The 20,137-nt window shown below is 41.0% G+C and overlaps 2 protein-coding genes across 4 annotated transcripts in view; both read right to left on the bottom strand.

Annotated features, from left to right (window-relative positions):
- Positions 1–6,486, bottom strand: part of rapgef6 (Rap guanine nucleotide exchange factor (GEF) 6) — a 92,489-nt gene extending 86,003 nt beyond the window's left edge. For both annotated transcript variants that reach the window (XM_025065812.1, XM_008332209.3), the window contains exon 1: positions 6,049–6,486. In XM_025065812.1, coding sequence (XP_024921580.1) covers positions 6,049–6,123 — 75 coding nt within the window. In that variant the 5' untranslated portion in view covers positions 6,124–6,486. The remainder of the gene's footprint in view (positions 1–6,048) is intronic.
- A 1,517-nt stretch (positions 6,487–8,003) lies between these two features.
- The window catches only part of fnip1 (folliculin interacting protein 1), a 29,400-nt gene continuing 17,266 nt past the window's right edge, over positions 8,004–20,137 (bottom strand). For both annotated transcript variants that reach the window (XM_008332204.3, XM_008332205.3), the window contains 8 exons: positions 19,710–19,795; positions 16,208–16,354; positions 14,518–14,687; positions 12,194–13,835; positions 11,461–11,626; positions 11,127–11,327; positions 10,905–11,020; positions 8,004–10,295 (listed from right to left, as the gene is read on the bottom strand). In XM_008332204.3, coding sequence (XP_008330426.1) covers positions 10,217–10,295; positions 10,905–11,020; positions 11,127–11,327; positions 11,461–11,626; positions 12,194–13,835; positions 14,518–14,687; positions 16,208–16,354; positions 19,710–19,795 — 2,607 coding nt within the window. In that variant the 3' untranslated portion in view covers positions 8,004–10,216. The remainder of the gene's footprint in view (positions 10,296–10,904; positions 11,021–11,126; positions 11,328–11,460; positions 11,627–12,193; positions 13,836–14,517; positions 14,688–16,207; positions 16,355–19,709; positions 19,796–20,137) is intronic.

The raw sequence follows: 20,137 nt of genomic DNA, 5'->3' as shown, positions 1-20,137 counted from the left end.
GGCAGTGAAGGATTGCTATAAGTACACGTTCCTTATAATGAAAGAAAGAGGGTGCCGGTTACGTCATACATAAATCAGCTCAGAAAATACGGTTAAATTAAAGGATTTACTGAGTAAACACAAGTAATTCAAAGCTAATAGAGCAGTTGGTGATTTTAAAGTAAGTTTTCTTTGTGAAAACTATGTGAAAGGCTGTGTTATTTTTACTACCTTACAGCATTTTTTTTTAAATAGTATCGTTGCCTCGTCCTTACACTGTTTCTCGAGCTTCACAAGGCACCAAAAATACCCAGACCAAGGAACTAGTGTCACAGATCTTTAAAAGCAACAACCACAAACCATAAGGCAAAAGAGGTCCAAGAACTTTTCTCACTAACGGTTGAGTCACTGCAGTTTTTCAAGCTTCTGTCCGCCCTCCAGCCGTTCACAGGCCTTTCACTTTTAGGTCGGTGGGGCCTTTATTAGGCCCCATAGGGAGGTCTTTCACCAGTCAGGGTCAATGGAAGGCTGTGTTTGTTCCCCTCATTTCTACAAAAATAAAAAACACACAAACACAGCGTCTGCCACACGCAGCCTTGTGCAACCTTTTCATTTCAGACCTTCCAACAGTGATGCAGTGTGTCGGCACCCTCGTGTTTTTAACGCTGTTACTAGCATGCGTGCGTGTGAACTTTAGGTGTGAGCAGTGTATCTGTGTCATACTTTGCATTTGCTGAAACATGAAAAAAAAAAACATCCATACAGCATTCCCTAACTGTTCATTATTGCCAGGTAAAAAACAAATGTTCATATCATTATGACCGAATATAAAGTTTATATTTTCTCTGTCTCTACATTTTCGTCATTCATTTTACTGCTCTGTCAAGGCCCGGCTTCTTTAATAGATCTCTTCTGTAATTTCCTTTTGCAGGCCATAGTCCCAATGCTCCTTTTACAACCCATTGTGTAAATTACCCAGAGTGCTTTAGTGCGACTGGATAATTTTGCTTTCTTTTGTTTACCCCCGTTGACCTCTGTCAACAGCTCTTCACTCTGCCAATGCTTCTTTGTCAGATAATTTAGGTACAACCCTTGTAATGTGCCTAAGAGTATAACACTATCGCAACAAGTGTCACCATGACGTTTAATCAAGTATTGCATTATTATGTAAACACAGTCATTACACTCTATGAAGATACTTTTATTTCTAAATGAATTTGGACCAGATTCTCAAATATACACACATCTGCATCTGCAATGAATGGAACGCAGTACCTACTGTACTACGGTCAATTTGCCCAACATTTATAAGGCTGTATCAACAATTTGTGATAGGTTTTTTAAGGTTTCCCATTAATTGCCAAATATTTGGCCGGCCCTGTATTTGGTTTTGATAAATGATCAGAGTGAAGAAATATATTTGTTTGGTCTGTGTGTGTGTTATTTTAGCTTTTTGTTTTGTATTTGGTTTAATCGTAAGCCCTTAAAACCTCCCTCGACTTACTAGAGCCAGAGTTTTTCTTTCTAAAACTTTCTTGGGAAGCAATGGTTGCTCTCGAAAGTGCCCTGGCCGCAAGGGAATTGACACGCCACAGCTGTTTAAGGCAGGATTTGAACCTCTCTTATATCGAGCTTAATCTTTTAATCCCCAAACTTCTGCTTCATTGTGACGGCCAGAGACTCCGTGAAGAGCTGACATCTACAACACCAAAGCTGAGCAAGGTTCTCTGTGCAACGTTGGAACCGTTTGTTTACACAAGAACAGTAAATTAAAGACAGTTCAATAATAAAACAAAAACAAATACCCGTTTTGCTGGTTCATACAAAAACACAGCTGTATTTCAAGACTAAACCAGGCAAATTATTTGGGCTACTTCTTTTTGTAATATTCGGACTAAATGTACTGTTCATCAACCATTCTGTTGTGTCATTGCGTCAATTATACTGCAGTCCCTCATCCATCAACACATGATGAATTGGAAGAAAATCACCATACCTGGTAAACACGTCATAGGTAGAGAAACAATACCACAACTCGTAAACACGTGTCGCTAAATAGGACAGAGTGAGCTTAAACCTAAACCAAGTTGCAAAGATAAGCCCTGGGGCCGCTTGTCAAGACAAAACTGGTGTCAAACTGGTTTTCACTTTGACAGTATGTGTGTGAACATGCATGTTTGCTCACATTTAAACGAGAGCATACCTAGAATGTAGTACAGGAGCTACTGGACTTGGAGTTGTTCTTGTTAAACTGAGCTGCAGGTCCAGCTACTACATCTATATTTCTACGGGACGTGCCTATGTATGCGTGAGTGTGTAACCTGTTCCAGAAAGCAGATTAATAAAACAATTAGTTTTACTCTACTTAAGTTTCATTACACACTCCTGCCCATATCAAGATATCAAGGCATAATAACAAAGTCCACCGGAGACATGAATACTCAAATGATTTCTGCAAGCAAGAAAAAACAGCCTCTTCTCTATCGAGAGTCAAGTTAAAGTGAATATTGAGTGGAATTAGGACTCACAAATAAAGAAAAGCTACTACCGATACTGCAGAAAGTATTTGATATTTATCGTCCTTTGCAGGGCATGACAGCATATGGGATGCAATATAAATATTTCATCAAATTCTCACACCTTCATGCCGGTTGCTTGAACATCATGTTAAGGAACCGTGAATTTCAACTTGGCACAAACTTTGAAAAGACAATACAGCAACCGAGTAATGCCTGTGAACTCCTAGGCTGCGTCAGCATTTAGCAAACCAAGGACTTTGGCAACTTGTACAGAAACACACACAGAGTCTCCTTTGAAATGTGCTCCTTCTCAAAACGCAGCGACCACACACTGCTCCATTTCTTCATTTTATGAAAAATCTGCTCGCTGCAAAAGCGTCAGGTCGTATTTTTCTTTTTCTCTTCTCTACTCTTCCTGCAGAAATCGGGCGGCCTCGCAATAGTCGGAAATTCTATAAATGTCCGATAGGTACCAACTGCTGCCAAAGACACTAACAAATCACCTGATGTGATTTGTTGTCCAGTAATACTGGCACCTGGATGGCAGCGAGAAAGGTAGACGGGCATGAAAGGGCCTCGTGGAAAACCTAAGAAAGTTGGAAAGGTTAATTGGTCGTAAAAGCTGCGGTGAAAAAGTGTTCCAAATGAGTCAAACATCTGCACAGGAGGCAGACGCAGACAGACATAGCGTACCTTCAACTGTAGTCTAATAATTCACCATCCAAGAAAATATGCTGACTCGCACATTAGGACTTGCAGTGTGGGTAAGTCTGGAATAAACACCTGGTTTGACCTTATATTTGCAGCGGTAAGAATAAACCTTTGTATATGTGAAGCTTTTAATTGATTACTCATGTGCCAGATATAGAAACAACTTTTTAGGGTATTGTTTGGCCCGGCTTGATTGTTCTTTGACTATGATAAGCAGTAATTACAGCAGTGTGACGGCTGATTAAACTGTGGGTAAACAAAGTTCACCTCATGTCATCTGTGACGCCTAAGAAACTAGTTTTAATAATATTTACCAATAATAGTCAAACGTCAGGCTCGTACTTCTTTTAAATCATCTATTTTTTAAAACTTAATATTGTTGCATAAACTTTGTCTTAAGCATAAAAATGATAATGATAATAATTTGAAGTTGCGGTTAATAAAGTCCTCAATTCTAAACACGTAAACTTAAACACCCAGTCGTCATCAGCATAACAATGAACCTAAAATGAACAGACATGGTCCGCTTCCTTTTAGCTGTAAGGATCGTAGTGGTACAGTGTCTCAGCAGTCCGCACAAAAGTAGAAGGTGGTTTTAAAAAATATGAAACTGCAAACACTCAAAGAGGAAGAATAATTCTACAGCTGCCAATTATCAGGACTGTTAGCTGAGGACTCACAAGGACACAGTGTGAACACAAAAAAAAAATAAGAATTTATCATAAAGATCTACAGCGTGGACGTAGCCTAAGAAAAAAAGGGTTTGCTTCTTGTCTTTCTACTCTGAAAGTCTGATCGTTTCGTTTTCTCTGTAGGCAGAGGTTCATTCATTAGTGTTGCCTCTGAGTTTGTGAATGTCAGCGAATTAATTCTCAGTGAAAGCACTATTATCAATATTCATGAATCATGAATAACTGCACGGAAACAGTCAACCCGTCCTTTTCCTCCGCTGTACTTGCAATTTAAACATCAAAAAAACAGAGCAGACTTTTTACAGCATCCCTGACGTAATGTCGCCATATACTTTTTAACTAAACCTCTTTTGGGGTTTATTCAAATGGGCACAATTCCCTTCTTTGAAGATGTATGAAAAGTACCATGAATGCAAATAAAAACAAACAAACAGAGGATCAAACTGTCTTAGAAGAATCATTCGTAGCTGAAAGCTGAAGACCAGCTGTTTCGTTTTTTTTGTTTCTGGTGGAGCCTTTAAAAAGTGCTTTCACTTCAAAACTATAACCAGTGCCTGAACATGGAAGGGAGTACGATGTGAGCTATTTTTGGTAAGAGAGTGTAACTAAAGCACCGACAAGCCAGCTGTGTTTCCACAGCTTCACATGGGGAGGGAAGGAGGAGGTGGAGGAGCAGAGGAAGGGATGTGAAAGCAGCAGTGATTAAAATTCAACTGGACTCATTGAAACGCAAGTTTACACTAACTTTCTCCGGGGCTCTGTAATATAAGCCCCGTGACAGAAAGCAGTGACGTGATTTTTTGTATACTGTGGCTTAATCTGCAGAACAGAAACGCTGTGCGTCAGGATAGGGTTTGCACATACTTAAAGGGACTGTTCTCGGTTTTTAAATACTGCTGGATTTTGCATGGGAAAAAAATTTAAAAGCCCAATAAACCTGAAGCTCCTATTTTTTTTATAGTTGTAATATTTCAAGTACACAATCAGACTGTATTAAAAGTGCTGCTCTTTTGAGGTACTAGCCATTAACAGCCTGGGTTCTCAATCAACTGCTGACCACCTAGGAGTTGAGGGGCACAAAATTAACAAACTTCACAGAAGTGGACTAACAGATCCAGTGTCCCCTTGACCTAAAACACAGACATGTTTTTCTCTGTGGACATTTGTTGCAAGAGACAGAGTGACTTGCCAAACTTCCAGCTGCCTTGTTATGCGTCCATATTCAAAGACATGCTTTCAGTCAGAGAAGACTTCAGTCTGAGAAAGTTGACAGTAACCGATTGATTTGTGACTGTTGCACTAATAAAAAAAAAATGGAGGACCCCTTAAGCCATGTCAGTGACACAGCGTAATTTAATACTTGAATTTCATATGTCCTTCACTTCCTTGCTAGGTCATCAGTTGGGATTCCAAAGTATAAATAATAATAATAATTCCTTCTCTGGACTCAATTTTTTAAGCAAACATCCCAATAACCAGACCTGCCCATCAAATGTTCTTATTTAAGGAGAGCTTTTTTAATTTTATTTTATGGTAAGGCCATTATTTTATGAAGCAAATATTTGATGAAGAAATACATAACATTTGCTGGTAATGAATTCATGGATAGATTTTATATTAAATATTAAAAACCATACTAACACAAGACAGCCACCAACCACCAACAAATATGATTTTATGACCAAACCCCTTAGTTTGACATTCAGATGAATTTCATTTTGAAATATATATTTACTTAAATTTTATAGGGGATTTTTTTTTCATTGAATTCCCTGCATGAAAAGTTCAGCATAAACAAATGTCACGGTTTATATTATTAATGACAATACGTGGTAATATTATTATTAGTAGTATAAGACAATTTACAACACATTTATGTGATCAGACCTGTACTGAGTACTGATTATAGTTCCATTATGTAGACATGTAAGCGTTACTAATTAAGGGGACTTAATAAAACTACTAAAAGTAAGAGTACAATGATGTCCAATCTGTCCACGTGTAAATTAATACTCGGTTCTCAGTCAAACTCCACTGACTAACACCAAAGTTGAGTTTTAAAACGGTAAAACTAAAGCAACAGTTTGACTTTTTCTAGCTAACATTAGCCGAGCACTGCTAATTGAAGAGACGATGGATTTGTTTACCTCTGCGGTCCGCAGCGAGGGCGGTTTCTTCAAAGCCAGTTTGAAAGAAGTTTCCATAGCTCCGGTCATTTTCATAACTTCGGCTCAAACGCACCTCGAGACTTCAACTTGAAATTTAATGTCGTCTCCTCCACCTTCGCTGCTTTACAGCAAAACAAAAATCACATCTCCGTGGTTTTAGTCCTCGCTGAGCTGAACATGAATGGAGTTAACTTCAACACGGAGCTCCTGGAGCTCCTTCTTTTCCAGGAGCGAGGAGGACGGAGCAAAAGACTGAAAACTAAACTTTCAGCTTCGGCAGTTGAGAAAAACTCTGTGACAGAAAGTTCCTTGGACGAGGCCTCCTCTCTGGAACTGTGTACATCTTTGGTAGACGGAAAGACCCAACTCTGTCGCTACCGCCAGTCACTTAGATCCAGGAGTTCAGATTTCCATGATCCCTCCTCACTCTCCTCCTCCTTAGACGTGAGAGTGGAGAGTTGACGACATCTGTCTGCCCCGAGAGGATGCTGCATTTACGAGCTGTCGAAAAATATTTAACAATTATACTTTATCCAGGTTCCAGGGCTTGTAACAACGACTGTACTATCAATAAAGTACCACTGCTGAAGTCGTGTCACAATAACAGCATTATTTAAAAATACACCACCCCGTGCATGATGTGGAACTAGTTTGTAATATCTGAAGCGCAATCTACATCAAATGTATTGTATGACGCTGTTTTGTACGAGCTCTTGAAGAGTCCTTAAACGCAGCACAACCACCCTCTGCCTTGTGACAGTTCAGGCGCAACCACGAGCAGTTGCTCCTCAAAACGCGCAATAACTACGTTATTGTGCAATTCTAAACTTAATTTTACTTAAGCGTATGACGTCTCTGGCTTTATACGAACCCTGTTGGGGTTTTTTGCTGTTTATTATAAATAGCTGATATCCGACTTTAATCTAATAAATTTCATTCATGTAATTGTGAGTTGACATTTAACATTTTATAAATTATTTGTTCATTCATTTTCTTTTCAGCCGACAGCCCTGACACTCCTTTATTTTATTGCATAACAGCAGTGTGTGGGCTTGTTTTGTATTCCCTCTTGTGCCGCTAGGAGGAGTACAAGGCGGAGTTTTTGCAGCCGGGATTAAGGCGTGATCCAGATGGTGAGCAGTGCGAGTCAGGCCACCTCCAGTATAAATAGTGCGCTATTTTGGTACAGTTTGCACTCATTTAGAGGTTTTCTTTCTTTCTTTCTTTTTGACAGTTTATGGGCTTGCCATTATGGTGCGTAACGTAAAGGACAGTATAATTGCCTGACTAGAATAAACCGTGCAACTTAAGGCCAATGCACATGTGACAACTACAAAATCATGAGACGTTTGCTGATTGTTCGTGGGAATGGAGACAAGAAACCAGAGCTGCTAATCTGACAAGTGAGGAAATGAAAGTCTGAAGCTGCTTCATCACAACGGAACCAGGTTCTGCAGTTTAACTGATATGTGGTTGTTGTGGTACAGTAATGAAATGATTACAGGACACGTTTGGGGCTTAAACACCAACAAGGATGGTGCTAACGTCATTGCCAGCCCTCGCCTTAAAATGAAATAATCGATGTCTCAGTTTTTTGAACCAGTGTCTTTGAACCAGAGTGTCATCAGTACTCATGTCTGATTGATTTCCTTCAGGCTGCCTGCAGACCTTGGTGTCTTTGCTGTGTCACAGTAGGATCTGAGCCACATAGGGGGAGTGAGTGCTGGCCACAGCAGCCAACAGGGAGAGGTCGCTGGACTCAATTCTGCAAAACATAAGAGCTGGATTTGAATACCTTCAAGTGTCCAAAAGTGAAAACGGTGTAACAAAAATATACCTGGTTTATCTTTACTACATTAGATTAATACATTATTTTATATTTAAACCTCACCATCTTTCTTTGGTTTGGGGACAGGAATCTGTGAGAGACAGCATTCTCAACATGGGCATTTTTATTGCACAACATTCCCAGAAAATTGGGAAAATAATTTGAGCAGACTTTAAAGACATTCTGTACAAATACATGGAAATGAACTGAGTTTATGTACAGTTTACGCAAACCGTTAAACATAACAGGAGGAACTAAATAATTTATTTGTGTACAAAGGAAAAGCAGATATAAATGTATACCTTTTTAAACATAATGGCTGGTTTGTACAAAAATGCAGACTGATATTGGCGAGCATCTCCAATGCAGTAACAAGCATGTACTGTGTGTGTGTGTGTGTGTGTGTGTGTGTGTGTGTATATATATATTTATCTATCAATTATACCAGCAAAACAAGCTCTCCAGAAGCCTGCAATGACTCCATGTCACTTCTCCGTTAAGACTTACGTTATAATATCCGGATGCGACTTAGCTATAAAAATAAAGACAATCACTGTTCATATTTCTCTGCATTGCACTACCAGGAATTCCGGTATTTTCTAGTGACTGATTCTCAGTCAGTGTACAGTTTGACTTATAGACCATCAGCAAACTTTGCTACCAAATGACACGCCTGAGCCACAATCTAATTTTTAAGTAGGACATATAGAGATTTGTGAACTTAATGGTAAAGTTTCAAATTATATAAAGCTACACACTTGGTAAAAAAAATATCTCTCTCTCTCTCTGTACTTCCTCTGCAATGGAGGCAATATGCAGCACAGAGGTAAAGTAGAATATGGATGTGTGTACTACTGAAACTCGGCACTTCCGCTCCGTCTTCATAAATGATGCACTCGCTCACGGGGACAGGTTTTACTCTATTTGTTCTGCCACCAAACGCAGGACTGATGAATGGATCTTCCACGCTGTCAACGTTTGACAAATAAATCCGTCTGAGAAAAACAAAAATAATGCTTCTTTGAACTCAAAACAAGCAAAGTGTCTCGTTCTCTCTAATACAAACTGGGTTTATAAAGGGGGAAAAAAACAACAAAGACGTTGCTTTTGACTGAAATCGCAATAACTGATACGAACGTACAAACTACAAGGCCTGCTGCGCTACGTCTGCCTTTCTTCGCGGAGCAGCTGTAAACATCATACAAAAGGTGGCAGAGCTAGTGTGAAAGTGTGAAAATATCTCAGCATTTAGTTCTAAAATATGCAAAGATGGTGCATTGTTGCTAACCCACAGTAGAAAGGGAACCATCTTATTTGCATTTTGATGTGTAATTTTTTTTCTTTTTTCTTATATAGGATCATCCTAAAGAATGAAACAGCTTTTCCCTTTCTTAAAGAACACAGCATCCAGTTTACACAGTTTTTTTTTTCTCTCCGACATGACTGATTTAAAAAGTTTAAAAAGTATTTCCTGGTGGTTTCGTACTCAATCACAGCCCATATGAAGATCTGAGGTAGAGCTGATCCTATGATAACAGACGTCAAAACCACTGGTGGTGTTAACCTCCTCTCTAAAACTGGTATTAAAATCAAAGATGCAGTGAAATTTGGCAAATTATATCTAACTGGCAGGTATGTTAAAAAAAAAATCTTAGGGAAATTAAGCATGTAAACAAAAAACAAAAAGGAACGACAAAATAGGAGTAAGGATTGAAAAATGTGCTCAGTGATATTTACCTCCAAGTAAAGTCTAAAAAAAGGCTCTTGTCCTTGAACTGACTTATCACCAGTGAGTTTACGATTGTACAGTAAAAGAGCAGAAAATGCAACTTGTTGTTAACGTCAGGTCACGTAAATTTCATTTCACCTTTTTTCCACTGGGAAAATGAAAAATAAAAGTCTTTGGCTTTTGTTTTCAAAAAGTGAGTCCCTTTAAATCTTAGTTTAAAAAAAAAAAAGAAAAATTGAAAAAGTACGGGAGAAGGTCATGTCAGGATGTTCCCTTCATCGTCAGAGTTCCCTTTCATATGACAGCCTCATCCCCGGATGTGGTGCAACATCAGTATTGCTCCAGTTTCAACAGCAGTGCTAGTAGGTAGAGGAGCCGTTAGCTGTGGTCCACAGAGACGGACACAGCTCAAGCACAGGGCAAAGATCCCTCTGAGCCCTGGCGTCGTGAGAGACAGAACCTCACCGGGATCAGGGGTGGGGGTATGGCTGCTGACCTCTGACCCAGTGTCTTTGAACCAGAGTGTCATCAGTACTCATGTCTGATTGATTTCCTTCAGGCTGCCTGCAGACCTTGGTGTCTTTGCTGTGTCACAGTAGGATCTGAGCCACATAGGGGGAGTGAGTGCTGGCCACAGCAGCCAACAGGGGGAGGTCGCCGGACTCGATTCTGCAAAACATAAGAGCTGGACTTGAATACCTTCAACCGAAATGGGATAAAAAAACGTATTTTCTGCACAACCGCTTTCGTGCAGTGTCCAAAAACTGCCAGCAGGAGGAGCTGGTACATTACACATAGATTTTTGCTTCATATATTTGAGTGCTAGTATATGTTTTTAAACAGTTCCTATTTACCTGGTGTTTCATCTACATTTTTGCTCTAAAACTTAAACTTTTAGGATAAAGCATGACATAGCATGCTAACAATAAAAAAATAATAATTTAAAATGAATAAGTCAGGCGAGACATGTTTAATTGGTTAGTGGTTAGCGTTTTCTCATCAGTGATCTGAACAGGTGAGGAAGTAAACAATAGATCCAGCAGGTGGCAGTATCGCAAGACGAGATTACCATAGTTTCACAACATCAGAGAAACAATAACAAACCAAAATTTGACACATCTGTGTTCTGAATTATACATTTAACATTGTGCGAAGTATAACTACAAATATAAATAAATGAAGTTTCTTAAACTAGTAATTCATTTATTGTTTGATTAATGTTCTGGCAGACTGTTGGATCTGTACAGCTCCCAAAATAAAAAAAAAATTTACACTTACCCTAAAACCATGCCCAGTTCTTTTACGTGGACTCTTGTCTGACCCTTTAAATACTCTGCCAGCATCTTACTCTTGAAGTAAATTTCCTGCAGTCGATCTTCAAGGTGCATGATGCACTAAAGAGGCATAGGAGGAGAAGAAGAAGGCAGGAATGGTTAAGGACAGAAACATCTTTGTTGAAAACCTTCCAGATAAAAACACACACTCGTTGGTGTAACCTACAAAGTTTGGTGACAGGTTGAGTTTGTAGAGCTGGTGCGTGGACTGTAGAAGGCTGGAGACCAGGTTGGACACCAAGACCTCTTTTCCCAGCTTGTTGATGTCGGTTGGTCGTCTCTGACTGCTGGCCACCTGGACTGTCCATTTGTCTGTGTCTGCTATAATGCAGACGGCCTCGGCTATGGGCTCATCCAATACTGAATGCTATAGAAACGGCCTCGGCTATGGGCTCATCCAATACAGAATGCTATAGAATACAATAAGAAATGTTAAAAAAAAAACAAATGACAGGCTTGGCAACATGGTTTCACTTCACCTTAATCTGTACTTTTCTTACCTGAACAGCGTGACCTAACTCAGACATGAGGCTTTGTCGAAGCTTTTCATCACTGGGCATCCCATGCAGTACAAAGTCTGGCACATAGGTGGGGCAGTAGCCTCCAAACAGAGATCTGCCAAAGTTGGCTATGCTTGGCTTGGAGTAGTTTTCCACCAACTTTGACCTGTGAATTAAACAACGAATATAATATTCGTCATTACTGCTGTATATACATACAATGTCGATGTAAACAACTGAGAAAACAAGGGCAGTCAAAGGATTAAAATTCCTAATCTGATTATTGACGATTAATCGTTATTAATCAGTCATGATTGATCGAAATACATCAACATCTAGTCACTTGTCAGTCAGCTCATCGAACGTAGACTGACTTAATGTCTTGATGCGGCTGATACTAGCCATGTGTCTGTCCTGAAGTTGAAGCCTAGAAAAATGCATGCTGGGTATTTAGATGGTGTTTCAAGTTGGAGGCGTTTCAGTAAAGAAATGTTGGAATTATTGGATGTACATGTGTCATCATTCTGCTTATGCGTTAGAATTGTCAACAAATTAATTCATAATTTAATAAACCCATTTAACGAGTCACCTTTGACAAATCAATACTTCTTAACCTCACAATTTAATCAAGGCACATTCTCAGAAAACACAAATGTTACGTAAATACTACTACTACTGAAATACTGGCTGTTTACTCAATTGCACATGTCATTGTTGCAGTTCTCCTACTCACCCAGGGAAGGGCAGCAGCACCTCCTCCTGCCAGTCTTCCGTCTCCTCACTCTCGCTGTCTCCCAGTGCACTGTCCGAACTCTCGTTGCGCGGTATCTCCCAGTCATTGACAGGAACCACTTTGTGTTTTTGGTCCTCTCTGCTGTTGCCACTTCCATCCGGCAGAACAGGGACTGACAACATAAGAGCCTTGTCCTGCTCAGCAGAACAGCCCCTACAGCAGCACGCTTCAGAGGAGTCTGTAGACCCACACCTGCACCTTCTCTGCACATCCAACAGAGCGTCTCCCTTCCTGCTAAACCCAGCCTGTGTGCCGTCCGAACCTAAACAGAGTCCCAGACCCTGAGTCTTGACGGCATTCTGGGAGCTGTGACCTGTAAACTGACCACACTGTGGGATTCCTGAAGGATCCAACAAGTCTTTGTGCGTGCTGTCTAATGTCCTGGCCTCCTGATGTTTGGCCACATCGTCTATCGTCCTCGTCTCCACGGGGTTCTCCGGGCTGAAGTACTCGTCAAAATCATCCATGCAGCTTGGGTTCCACTTGGGCATCTGACTGGACACCCGCTGCAGGGCTGAAGCGGCCTTCGTCTGTTTGCTTTGGTCCTCCGTCGCACCGCTGCTGCTGGCCTTGGAGTGAGCGAGGTGTTTCTTGTGTTTCCGTATCTCGTCCTCCATCCTCCGTCTGCAGCTCTCCGTGTCTGACTCAGGAGACATGGAGACTCCGATGAGGAAAGTGACTTTTGTGGTTGGTTCCCCTTCGGTTAGGCTAAAGCCCACCTTGTTTCCGGGTACCACCGGCACGGGTATGGTTGCAGCCGCGTTTCTATCTGGAGGCTTCTTCTCTGTAGGGATTCCTGAAGGCCAAGGAATAGGCATTTTGGTGGCAGGGTTCCCAGAGCACCTGCGCTCCGTAGGGGGTGTTTGGGTTGGACTCGCAAGAGCTGCGGGTATTGATGGGACGATTAGCTTTAGCTCAGCCCTGGTCTCTGTATCCGCACATATCTGGAGGATATCCCTGGAGGAGGAGGCGGAGCCGACAGGCAGCACAGTCTCCAGTCGAGGCTCTGCACCTACAGGGCTGCTGGACTCTACGCGCAGCTCCTGAGGTTCGTCTTCTGTAGTCCTTAATGCAGTGGTTGTATCCTGACTGTGACCTGTCTGAAGGACACTGCTCCTTGACCCTTGACTCTCACTGCTGTCCTCTTCCTCCTCTTCTTCCTCCTCCTCCTCCTCCTCATCTTCCTCCTCTTTTGGTGCATCTTCAACACCGTTGCCCACCTCACTGTCTGTATATGTGCTGCTCTGGAGGCTGTTATGCGACGGACAGCTGCTGTCCTCTGCCTCGTTCTGACCACCGTCTGCGCCTTGGGACAAGTAGTCCCCCGTGGGTTTGTGGACAGTGACTAAGACGTAGTCCGACTCCTCCACCTCTCCTTTCCTCAGAGAGGTTGTGATGAGGGAGCCGGGCATGACGATGGCCTCGTCCTCAGCCGTGTCCAGCATGTGTGTCTCCAGCAACTCCGAGCAGCGGATGAAGTAGGTGAGGACATAGAGAAGTCTCTGGACCAGCTCTTGTCTACGGCCGACCACCACCGTCCTCGAAAGCCGCACCGGTGAACCAATAGCGCCATACAGGTCACCTTTGAACGTGACAAGAAAACAACGGTGACCACCACTTGTCGGACTGATTTACAGTCAAGGCAGCAGGCATTACTTGACAGTAAATTATAAATGAAATAATATAGATTAGATAAGGACATGATAATGTACAATGATACGCTGAATATTATCATCCATTTGTTTCTTCCTAATATTCCTGTTAGTATGTTTTTTTTAAACTTTTCATAATACAAACACGTGTAGTTCTAAACCGCATCCACTAGAGGGCAGCATAGTAACATGAAATGTTTTCGAGTTATTCATGCGAGCTGCTCTTTACAACAATTTTATGTGCCTTACAATTATTTATTCAAAAAATTTAAGTAAATAATTCAAACTAAATCATACAACTCTACTTTAACTATCTAGACGCTGGTCGATATATAAGCAAACGCTGCATATCAATTTGTTGAATTAAAATGTTCAAAATCAAGAACATTTGTGACTCGCACTCAAAACAACAGCCTATTTTAATTGTGGACAGAGAAGATTATCTGCTCTTCCCTCAGCTACCAACATCATAAACAAACAATGGAAGTTTGTGGAAGCGCATCAATCAGGTTGAAGAACAAACATACATTTTACGGGACTTTCCCTGGAGCCAGACACTTCTACGCCTCACTCTCAGCTGTGTACGTGCGTAGACGTGTGTTTTACTCTCACCTAGCTGCGCCCACAGCGGATTGTAAGGGTGCGTCTTCGCCAACATGTCAACACTCTGAGAGGAGTGTTTCTCCAGGAAAATCTTGATCGGGGGCTGTCCATTGGGCATGACAGTGGGGACCCACGCCAAGTGATTAGTCAAGATGGCGGTCAATAAGGCGGGAAGAAATCTAGAATGATAGACCAGGTTTGGTCAGACAAAAATCAGCAGACAAATGTTTATATTTTATTTCCAGTTCCCTTTAGACATTTTTTGTGGGTCGGCTGTTCCTTCATTAGTTGGAAAATCTTAAGTCGGTCTTGTTCTTGTGGAACCAGACGCACAAACAAACACTTGTCTGTTGTTTGGAACATTCGTTCCCATGCCGATACAGTAATAAAGAACTTGCACGTATGCACACACTGTGCGACAGTGACTCGCTTCCCCCTACTGACCACAAATGTCTACTTCCCTTCCTGCTTCATGACAAATGGTGAACCTCTCTGTACTTCTAAGCTGTTTTAAAAGCCGCTGTCATCGAAAGCTCCAGTCATGGGACATACAGCGAGTCGACACCTCATGACAAAGACCAAATTGCAGGCAGTGATGGAGTAGACTACCATAGAGATGGAGTCACCAAAGTTCAAAAGTGGTAGAAACTATGACTAAAGCTGTGAAGTGATACTAAAAGTAAAAAAACATCACCGGTTGCCTGGAATGCTATTTTAATCAACTGAAGACTCGCAGTTGATCAAAGGGGTCAACCATTACCTGGTTTTGGTCCTTTTTGCATCTCCTTTTGAATATGCATCTAAATTTAGACATTTCGGGGTTTTTTTTAGGTTTTTTGTTGCTTAGCTAGTGAACTGATCTGAGTCAGCGAGTATCAGTCAGCCTGTGCTCAAGTACACCCGTACTCTCTGTATACAAGCAGGTACAATTATTTGTCTATTTTATCTCTGGGCCACTGAATTATCTCCCACAGCTAGCAATTAGGCTGTAAATAGTGAAGAAAAAAAACGTAATCCAGTAACTACTCTGCCCTGTTTTCATTGTTAGGGCCGTAAATTTTAATCATTTTACAAACGACATCCACGCAATCTTTGTGGTCACAGGGTTGTTTGAGGGCAGATTAAGCAAGAGTTGGAGGTTAAAGTGCTCAGGATCTTTAGATGTTAGCAACCGCAGCGTAGGTCGGGGTTAGTGCTCAGGATCTTTAGATGTTAGCAAGAGCAGCGTAGGTCGGGTTTTTTTTTATGTTCGGAATTAATGCTGTGCTTAACGATGAACTTACAGCGCCTATTCACTTTAACCCGGTGAATTCTTTTTCATCAGTCCTGCTTTGTACCAGTGTGATGTTCAATAAAAACTTCAAACCAGACATCACCAGGCAGTGGTTTGTTTATGGCTTTGTAACTGCAACAATAAGTCGTTACAAACTGGCAGGGATTGTCTCATTCACAGCTCCGCTCTGAGGCAGACCAGTAAATGCGGAGAGGGTGAGACATTCTGTGTGTGAGAGTGTGGGAGACTTTAGAAAGTGTGTGTGTGTGGGGGGGACAGAAAATGAATAGCGTTTATGAGTCTTTCTTTGTGTGGAAGACCAAAAAGATAAAAAGATTGTTGTTGACATTTTTAACGTACAGAAATGACAGTCTTGAGTGTCTTGAGTGTGTACTGGGATTTTAAAAAAGTAACCAAATACTCAACTGGTTCTTGGAGGCCTGCTCCATCAGAAGTGAAAGCTCCCTCATGAACTGACCGCAGAGCTGGTTCTTCTCTGACACGCCAGACATCATAGTCAACCAGACAGGCTCAGCCACTCGAGGCATGGTGTAGAGGTCACAGATGGTCATCCTGGAGATGAGGAACAAACAAGAGGGGGGTGGGGGGGAGCGATGAGAGACGGACGGGGCATGGAGAGAATGTATGAAAGAGAAGGAGGGGAAAGAGAGAAAACAGACAGATAGGACAGAAGTGTGATTGTCCCCTGGGGTGAACAAAAGAGATCTCAGTTAACAGAGCTTTGCTGTCTGCAACTGTGACCATGGGAGACCCCGTGTGTGTGTGTAAGTGTGTGTGTGTGTGTGTGTGCCTGACATACTCGCGCACACATTCACACAGCCTTGTCTGTCGTTCTGTGCCGTGTGTGTGTGTGTCTGTATCTATCTGTATGCGTCTCAAACTGGGCGTTTGTCAATTGAGAAGGAGTGGAGTTTCCATGGAACGTTGGTGAGCATGTCTCGGCCACGGGCCAAGCTTTGACACAGAGGGGCCGAGGGGGAATCACTGCAGCATGAGGAATGTAAAGAATCAGACGTTTTAGGGGCCAAAATGGATGATGATTTTTTTCATAAAGAAATATGGATAATTGTTTTCTATGATTTTAGACACATTTCAGAATTTGGTGTTTATTACTATTTAGACACATTTCAGAATTTGGTGTTTTATTATTTATTTGGTGAGTATATGCAAAAATAGTGACGGAGGGCAACTGGACGGAGTAGGTTTCTTGAACACATTTCGTTTCAGTTCTATATATAGTATATCTATAAAAAGTATATGATTTCAAAGCAGACAAGGAAACTGTAACTACCTGCTTTAATCCCTTGTTTGCTGGTTCAGTGCCTCATACTGATGAGGCAAACCAGGGATTTAAAAAAATCTTAGCAAATGCTGTAAACATTTTGGTTCACGGGCCGCATACTAATTAGATATCAGTGGGCCGGACCAGGTACAATGATAAAATAATTAACTTTAATAAACAATTAGTCCATGTTTTCTCCCTTTGTTTTCATGTTCAAGTATATTAGATGTTTATTAATATTTATTAAAATTTAATGAAATATAATTTTACAAAAAAAATTATCCTGAACATGAAATTAAATTAAATTTGTGTATTTCTTTTTTTTTTTTTTTCTTCATTTTTAAAATTCATAAAGCCGGATTGAACTCCGTAGCGGGCCGGTTCCAGCCCCCGGGCCGCATGTTTGACACCCCCTACTGTAAACAATATGACCTTTTTGATCTTTACTGAACACATTGGTTTGTGGGCCAATTAATGGGTTTTAGGGGAAAAAGGTGTTTAATTAAATATGAGGACCTAGAAGTGGCAGCACCAAGCTTAAACTGCATTAGTGAGATTAGAACTTATGCCAAAATAGAACAGTGGCACGGTGGTGAGGATTTTCCAACATCATTGTTAGCAGGGGAGCAGCGTTGACCTGTCTTTCTGACAGCAGTGTCATATCACTTCATAAAGCTTTATTCCTCCCTGTGTTACAAACAGGGCAGTAATTGTGTGGTCTTTTTAAGCTCCTCTTGACCCCACAGTGTCTGGTGTGGACTGATGCACTGAGAGCCCGTGTGGATGGACGCATGAGACTGAGCCAGTGCGAAGTACGTGGGAGATCTAGTCTCTAGATTGCTTCTGTAAAGGTTAAAATTCAAGGGCACCGATGATGATCTCAAGTTATGGGCTACGTCAATAACAAACAGCCTAGCATGTTTTTGGGCCTAAGTGTTTATTTTTAAAAAATAGTCTGCGTTAAGTGTTGAATGCTGAAAATTCCAAGCCGTCACAAAACGTGACCTCTTTTGACTTTTACGTGCGTGTGCCTCTGCAGAAAATGCACCTTATCTTTAGCGCAATGTGTGGGTCTGCCCTCTATCTACGTCAGAGCATTAAGCTAATGGCATTTCTTCCCCTTTTCCTCCTGTAAAGTTCCATGAAGTCAATACACTAAGAGTTGGCTCGACTTTATATATTTAGTTGCCATGTGAAGGTGAGATTTTTATTTTGTTTGTCCTGCGCAATTGCGTTTTATCCGCCGGCACTCATGGATTATTTATCATTCTGGTGCTTGTGGCCAGTGGCTGAGGTAGATAAGGTTGCCACTCATGAGGCTTGGGTTACTGTGGCCGGCCGCCAACAGGCATATGACCGCAGCAGTGAGGGGACCTCAGACAGGCGAGTGCCCACCAGTTAGCAGCGAGAGACGAGTATGTGTGCACATACGCAATAGGAAGAGCAGTGTGCTCTGAGTGAGTGGGCTGACCTAATAAGTCAGCATGTGTGATTTAATTTTCAGCGATAAGGTAAATTACTATAACTTTATAGTATATATTTATATTTATATAAATATATATATATATTTATATATGTATATATGTATATATATTTATATATTTTATAATATTATATTATATAGTATATTATATATATAATAAAATATATCCATATTTTATAATAATATATTTTATATTATATAAAACTGTATATTTATTTTATTACAAGTCAACTATTACTATTAGTTACGATAGGCTGTAAATTAATTTTTAGACAAGCTAAAAAGCGACGGTTGTGAAAAAAAAAGTTCAAATGGAGCCACGTGACCTCATCATCGTCATCTCCACAAAACACTTTCATTTAGCGTTGCTCGAATGCACACCGTCGATTCACGTTTGGTTATTTACACACGTTGCAGTGAAATGCAGTGGGGGCTGGATTAATCAAACAAAATGGATTTGAAACAAACGGCAGGCTGTTGTTTGTCTTTCTGTTCTGTTTTCTTTCCTGTTATATTTAGGAATGTTGACTCATCCAGATTAATAATGATAACAATTAATCATGATTTATTATGATAACGATTAATCCTGATTAAACCACCTTTTATTTTTGTTTGACAGCCCTACTAATTACTTTGGTCGTTTTTGAAGTAAAAGCTGTATAATATTGTGGTGATAAATTATTATTATTTTGCACCACTTAGTTTTTATCTGTGGTAAAAAAAAAAAAAAAGATGAACAGAAAGTTGGCGTATGGAGCTGGAGCCTAAAATAAACAATAACTGCGACGTTTCCAAGTGTCGCTGACTCGTTAGGAAATACTTGAAGCGTTCCTCCTCTCATTGACGTCAGAGATGGATGGAATGCTTCTTATACTTTAAAAGACACTGGAGCTGATCAGTGTCAGATGTTACCTGGAAAATACACTGCCTCAACAATGTGCACTTGGAACGACATGCATGTGTAAAATAGTTCTCAGGTCAGTAAAGCTGCCCAAATGGTAGTGACATGAATAACACCATGACCTAGACTTCCTTAGCTTTTCCATACCTTTCCTTAATCATAATATACCTGGAATAATTTTTTTTTATAACATGACAAAACCAAAATGTCTCTCTCGTGTCAACAAAAACGGTTGCCCAACCTGAACTCATTAAGTCCGTCCACCATTCGGCTGTAGGCCAAGGCCCGCTGGCTGGTATCAGCTGACCGTCGACTCATCTTCATGGCCTGGAGAGTGACATAACACAGACATGGTTTAGGATTTTTTTAATTTTTGGCACAGATGCTGAAAAACAAAGCTACAAGAAAGGTGGAGCCACGAATAAGGGACAGAGGTGAAGTATGTGGAGGGAGGAGGGGGGGGGAATGTGGAGCGTACAACTGCACGTCACTACCAGCTGCGACTGTGCCAGTGAACAGAGCTGCAGATATAAAGGGTATGTGCTGCTGAACACTTAATCTGCCAGCAGGTCTGCTCATTACAAAGGGCAACCATGGGGGATAGAGTTGACTTTTGGTTTTTATTTATACCCCCCTGAGCTAAAATGACATGTTTATCTGACCAAACGT

Source organism: Cynoglossus semilaevis, chromosome 19, assembly GCF_000523025.1.
Source record: "Cynoglossus semilaevis isolate Cse_v1.0 chromosome 19, Cse_v1.0, whole genome shotgun sequence".
Lineage (NCBI taxonomy): Eukaryota > Metazoa > Chordata > Actinopteri > Pleuronectiformes > Cynoglossidae > Cynoglossus > Cynoglossus semilaevis.
Note: the sequence above shows the minus strand (reverse complement) of the source record. Positions and strands in the feature narration are given on the sequence as shown.